This window comes from Pistacia vera, unplaced genomic scaffold, assembly GCF_008641045.1.
Source record: "Pistacia vera cultivar Batoury unplaced genomic scaffold, PisVer_v2 Contig578, whole genome shotgun sequence".
NCBI lineage: Eukaryota > Viridiplantae > Streptophyta > Magnoliopsida > Sapindales > Anacardiaceae > Pistacia > Pistacia vera.
In genome coordinates this window covers 306423-312707 of record NW_022196421.1, presented here as the reverse complement: position 1 = coordinate 312707, position 6285 = coordinate 306423, and the positions used below count along the sequence as shown (strand labels likewise).

The 6285-nt window shown below is 31.7% G+C and overlaps 1 protein-coding gene across 1 annotated transcript; it reads right to left on the bottom strand.

Moving 5' to 3' along the window:
• Positions 1-2909: 2909 nt before the first annotated feature.
• LOC116109306 (glucan endo-1,3-beta-glucosidase 13-like) lies at positions 2910-5913 on the bottom strand. The gene is made up of 4 exons (XM_031395544.1): positions 5625-5913; positions 3655-3978; positions 3197-3227; positions 2910-3085 (listed from the first exon to the last, which is right to left on the bottom strand). The coding sequence occupies exons 1-4, from the start codon at positions 5674-5676 to the stop codon at positions 2986-2988; spliced, it is 507 nt and encodes a 168-aa protein (XP_031251404.1). The 5' UTR covers positions 5677-5913; the 3' UTR covers positions 2910-2985.
• Positions 5914-6285: the final 372 nt, after the last annotated feature.

Here is a 6285-nt window from a genome sequence, read left to right as displayed (position 1 = left end):
AGGAATTTATTGTTCAAAAAGAATCTATGTGATTTGCTTAATACTTTTGGATTTTATGTTTCTTTAATTATTTAGGGTTCTTATTGTATGATGAATCGAGTGGTGAAGATTAGAAATCTTTCTATTAGGGTTTCATTGTGTTCAACTGTTTTATTGATGTGATGATAAATCGGTTAGTGAAATCACTTTAGATCATTAAAATGGCATAGACCATAGATTGAATAGGATAATTGGGAAAGTCTTAGAGATTTATGTGGCCAGTTTAGGTTTTAAGTGAGGGCGGAACCTAACCGTTAATGAATTTCACAATTGTGTTAAATTGAGGGATTTAGTCATCTTTAGATCAATAAATTTCTTGAATCTGATTTTTATATAGCATGTCTGTCAACATTGATTTAGGTAGAATCGAACCCTTAACATTTTTATCATTCTCTGTTATTTAATTGTTTAATTTCTAGCAATTCTTGTTTTTAATTTAAATTCACATCACCAATTTCATTATCTCAATTAACAATTAAGATTAGTCAATTTATTTTTTTATTTAGCATTCGGTCCTCGTGGGAATCGATACTTTATGCATCACTTTATTACTTGTCGACTGGTGCGCTTGCTAGCCTACGAAATAGTCACAGCAACACCAACGTTGCCGACACGACTGGTTGCAGTTCTACTTTTTGATCTGCTTGTACGAGCCATGATTGATATTGAACAAATCTAGAAAGTTGAGCAATATCTACTAGAAATTTCGAAGAGCTCTATAGGGCCCCTCATTCTAGCGTCAAAATTATAATACGGAAATCCGCAACAATCAGAGGTACGCAATTGACAATGATAGAACCATGTAAGATGTATACGTGATCCCGATGGATCAACGAAGGGGATAATGTGATGATGGATGTGGGATAATAACCTTAGAATAACACAGAAACAAGAAAGAATTTTTAAAGTGGTTCGGTTGCTTATCGTGCAAAACCTATGTCCACTGTTATGTTAGTAAGTGTATTGATAAACTGAGTTACAAAGAGTTTTTATGTGCTAGTTACCAAGAGTTATCTCAACAAGTAAACTTTCTCGAGCTCTCTCTTCTCTCAGTCTCCATCTCAAATTCTCTCTCCGGAGGGGGAATCCCTAAAACAGGTTATAGATGGGTTTATATAGCACCCATTACAAGATTGAATCGGAAATAAACTCAAATAAAAAATAACGAGATCTTCAGCTTTAATCGTGGAATCCATATTGCAAGATATCTCCAGGCCAAATAAGAATTATTCTTTCCGGATTTACCGCACAGTGTTATTTTTTGAAACTTATATTTTTATATAAATTAGCAGTTGATATTTCTTAAAAAAGTAATAAATTACAATAGAATATCTATATGAATATATATATATATTTTTTCATATTCTATAAGTTCCTTTTTTATTTTTTTTTTTAAAGTACCTTAGAAAAAAGAATGTAAAGTTTAAAAATATAAAAAAAGTTTTTAGGAAAATTTATACTGATGTATTTATGTGAAATTGAAAAGCTTTAAGGAGCATTTCAGATATTTCTCAAGTAAAACATAATCAATATAAAAAAGTCTGTAGTTAAAAATTTTCAAGGACAATACAAACATTTCAACAAGTAATGCTAGATCCATAATTCAATCTTACAACTTCCGATATGATAACTCGTCTTTGGTCGGTTCGCAAAATGATCGCCTATTTGTATGGGTATGGGTCATATCTGTCCATTTACAAGCTAAACCTATGATGAATTGTCAAATAAAAAATTGTAAGGGAATATTATGAACTTAACATTATTAAATTTTTAATAATTGAGGGTTTCAAACAGCATTTGAGTATGAGGTAGGGAGTGTCACCGGCATTAGCCCATATTATTAATGTCCGAAGGGAGTATAATTGGCATTAGCCCATATAATTAATATCCGAAGGGAGTATAATTGGCATTAGCCCATTTAATTAAATATCCAATTGAGTTATTACCTGGTGTTTATTGTATGTCAAGAAGTGCAAAGGGAGTTTGGACGATTATCCCGGTGTTCCAACTTTTTGCTTCGAAATGATAGGTAAGATACAACGAAGAAAATATATAATAATAATAATGTTAGTAAAAACCGCGTGCCTAAAAGAGAAGAAAAGCTGATATGAGCTTAAAGGGCTGCCCGCTGCCGTATTACTGAGCCTTTGACGAACTGACATGCAATAGTTCAGACTTCAGATAACACTGCCCTAGGCTTTCATTTCGTTCACGAAAACACAATTCATATCACCATCGTCATCTATATATATTTTACGCAAACTTTACTTGCTTTGTTTCTTTTATTTATAAGACAACTTGGGTAAAGTTCAGAGGCATCGTACCAGGTTCTTTATTGTCTCTTGATTTTCTCGAAAACTTTCAAAGGATAAAACTCTATTTAAAGCAGTCTACTCTGCACAAAGCAAAATTCCAGCTTATGGATTTGTTCCTGTTCATTACATTTCAAACCCAACATTGTAATGATCCGAATTTACACTCATTAAATTTATAATATTCTTCAGATAAAACTTGTGCAGCTTTCTATTTTTTTTTTTTTTTTTCTTTTTCCTCTATATTTGAAATGAGATATGATGAGATATCACAGTTTCACATTAGATGATTAGATTTAGATTTAAAGAATACTACTTAATCAAAATGCGTAACTTGATCTCAGTGGTAAGTTTGACGATAAGTTTAAACCGAAGGTGTAAAATTAAAGTAGGCTCAGGAACAAAGATACATACGTTTAAAAAAAGTATAAGGGGACCAAAAAGAAATATATAAAGGAAAGATAGAATTTGCATAATAATAAGATTCCCAGCCTAAGAACCAAGATTGGAATAACTTAAGCTAATCACAACTACAAAACGCTAATCTAAACACCTTTTTTTGCCTTCAAATTTCCGTTGCAACAAAACGAATATAGCTTGGCATAAGCGTGCAAAGACCATCCTGCTTTGTTGGTCAGCTTGTCAAGTACAAAAGTAGTAGAACCCCGACAGTCTTCCACCAAATAAAGCTTGGTTTTTGCTTGTACAACGAAGGTGCTGAAGAGCCTACAGATCTGAAAATAAAAGTAGTAATAATAATTATTTATACATAAAAAAACAAACAAACAAAAATGTATACCTAGAGGTATTTTATACAAACAAACTTTTGTGCTCACAACACATACCCCGGGGCGGCATAGACACATTTGTTGTAACCTGTAATCAGCGGCATATATAGTTGTTAGTTCTGAAGTTCTCTCATCAAATTTGAATAACTCATGTGCATGTCATTGATTTCATTTTCTTAAAGCTTATAATAAATAGAAACTTCATGAATAAGGAACTTATGCTTAGTGATACAGGTGACCTTTTGAAGCACTTACTAGAAGCAGCATAAAGGAGATTCAAAGATTCCTAAGATCCAAGTTACATCAATTATATAGTTTAACTAAATGTATTCAGATAAACTAAAGGTGTTAAAGATTTAATACTTTAAAAAATGCATCACAGCCACATTAATGTTTAATAACAGTAAGTTATCTAATGTTTGAAACGTTGTGTGCCTAAAAATCTTGCTCGTTATTTAAAATTCCTGTCCACTTATATATAGACAAAGAAAGCAGAAAGCAAAATGATCACTCACTGGGGTTATGTTTAGTTACAGTGGCAGTTCCTCCAAAATTACAAGCGATATCGGAATTGCCATTCTGCTGATAATAGCTATTGAATGCATAGGAGGCGTGAGAAACAAGCGTGTCTGGTTCGAAACATGATCCGCCTTCTTGGATAGCTTTGCAGTTGGTCATTCCCAACCCACAGGCCCAGTCTAATGCATTTTGTAAATCAATCTGTGAAACCCCATTAAGGGCCACACACCATGTTGTTCCATCAAGGAAAGTTGTGTTTCCTTCTGGAGGTGACAGAACTGTAACTGGAACTGCTGCATCTGCTGCCTCCATTGTTGAAGCTAATATTTTATAAACCAAGGTAACAAAAACATATACATTAAGGTCATATAAGTTCTGTAGAAATAGTTACCAAAAAGCTATTGAAGCAAACCATAGATATTACAATAAGGTCATAAAACTGAAAAGTAGCTTCAACATAAACAACCACCAGATTAATTAAATTTTCTTTTCTTTGCTAAATGTTAAAATATCTCAATATTCTTAATTTGAGTATCTAAACTTTGATATGTTTATAATATATATAGAAAAGTTGTCTCTTAATTGCATTGTTTTATAAGAATGTTATGAAGTCATATCAGTAATCACATAATTGGCACCAAAAAGTTAAAGAAATTATAAAGGATTATATAAAAATGATGAAGTATTCGTAATAGCCAACAATGTATAGACAATCAAAACAATATAATATGAAATTAAGATGTATAAACTACTCTAAACCATGCAGCATCAATCGTTTAACCGTCATAATAGTCCTTGGTAAAGCTATGAATAGTCTTAATTAAAAATCCAATTTAATGTCCTCACATAGAACAACACAAGATGCATTGGGGAAGCAAAGTATGTCTGCCTCTGCTCTGCCTCCGCCTCCATTCTTTTTCTTTATTGTCTTTTCATCAATATGCAATATTTTATCATCTCGATTATTTATCTCTCTCACCCAATTTAATAAAATAAAATAAAAATCTATAAACTTAAATATTTCTCCCACTACTTATCAAAGCAATAATGTTCTGCTTAAAGTCATAAAAACAAATAAAAATTGCATAAAATTGATGTAAAATAACTGTTTTATTCTTTGTTTTTGTCTATTTATATGACTATAATTCAGTTGTAAGCTCTTATCAAAGAGCGTTTTATAGGCAATATTAACATTAGGTCATGAACTATAAAGTGCATTAAAGAAATTAAAAATATCATTGAAATTACCATAAATGAGAAATCAAGCTAAACAAGAAAAACTGAACTACCAAATTTATTTTGTCAGTTATGATTACACCCTCTAATTATTAAAATCATTAAACAGAGAGGAATAACGAAAATTAAGACATTAATTACAAAAGAAGATATGCAAATTATCTAAGGATTTTTGAGCTGTTGCATATTATTTACCTCAATTTTTGTCAATTATGGGGTTTCTTCTACCTCTAATAACTAGATTTTTGATGATTAAATGGAACAAATAATATACTTAATTGGAGATATAATGCTTTTCTTGTTCCTTTTCACTCCTTTAAAGTCAAAAATATCTACCATTTCAATGCTAGCTAAAAGTAACAACGGTTTATCAATGTACACATAATAGAAGGAAAATAAAAAGACACAGAGAGAAATATGAAGGCAACTTTTGTACAAGGCTTAACTTTCATAATGATAAACAGACTGTAGACTGTTCACTGTTGCCTCTAAAATAAAGCAATTTTTTTTCTTAAGACTTTAAAATAATCTCGAAAATAAAAGTGTTGTTATGGACAAAGGAAACAGTTTCTGAACCTTCACTGAAGAGATGATAAGCAAAGCAAGGAAAACCAACTGAACCACAACGTAAAACAAAATAAAAAAATGACCCAGAAAAGCAAGACCAAGGAAAAGAAACTAGAACTAATAATAAAAGGAAATTAAGGTTATAACAAGAGAAAGAACATACCCAGATAGCATTCCAGAAGTAAAAGACACTGAAGAATTATGTTTTTTCTCATGGTAAAAACACCAAAAAGCCTCCTTCACCTGGACAGAAATTTTAGCTCTCCAGTAGTTATCCTTAAAGATAAAGAAGCTGAAACTCTCTCTTCTCTCTCTAGTTACTCTTCGTCCACGATCTTTGGATATGAAACTTAAAGAGTGATAATGAGGGGGGTATAAATGGCGGAGAGTTATGAGGAATCATCGGTTTCTTCTAAGGAAATTATCTTCTTTTTTTCTTTTTGCTGTATGAATGTGTGCTAGCTCAGAGAGTCTGTGTGATCAGTGAATTCTTCAGAAGCTAAAGTATTGGTACTGTGCTAACTTTGTCAAACTTTTTATTTTTTATTTTTTAATTAATTAATTGTTCGTACAATAAAATATAGTATCTAGGTTAGCCAGAAGGTTTTGTATGATTCGTGACAAATTGGTTAATTGACTCCGACATGCGAAACTTCTCTTGCAATTTAGACACTTGTTAAGGCTACTTTCGTCAAATTGACCAAGGCCTCGAGGCCTTAAATTTAAAGCTATCGGTTTCAGTTCGGATGGGATTATAATCCCTTAATTAAAATTTTCCGAAATTTTCGTAAACCCACCATGCGTTTGAGGAACTATGAAAGAAC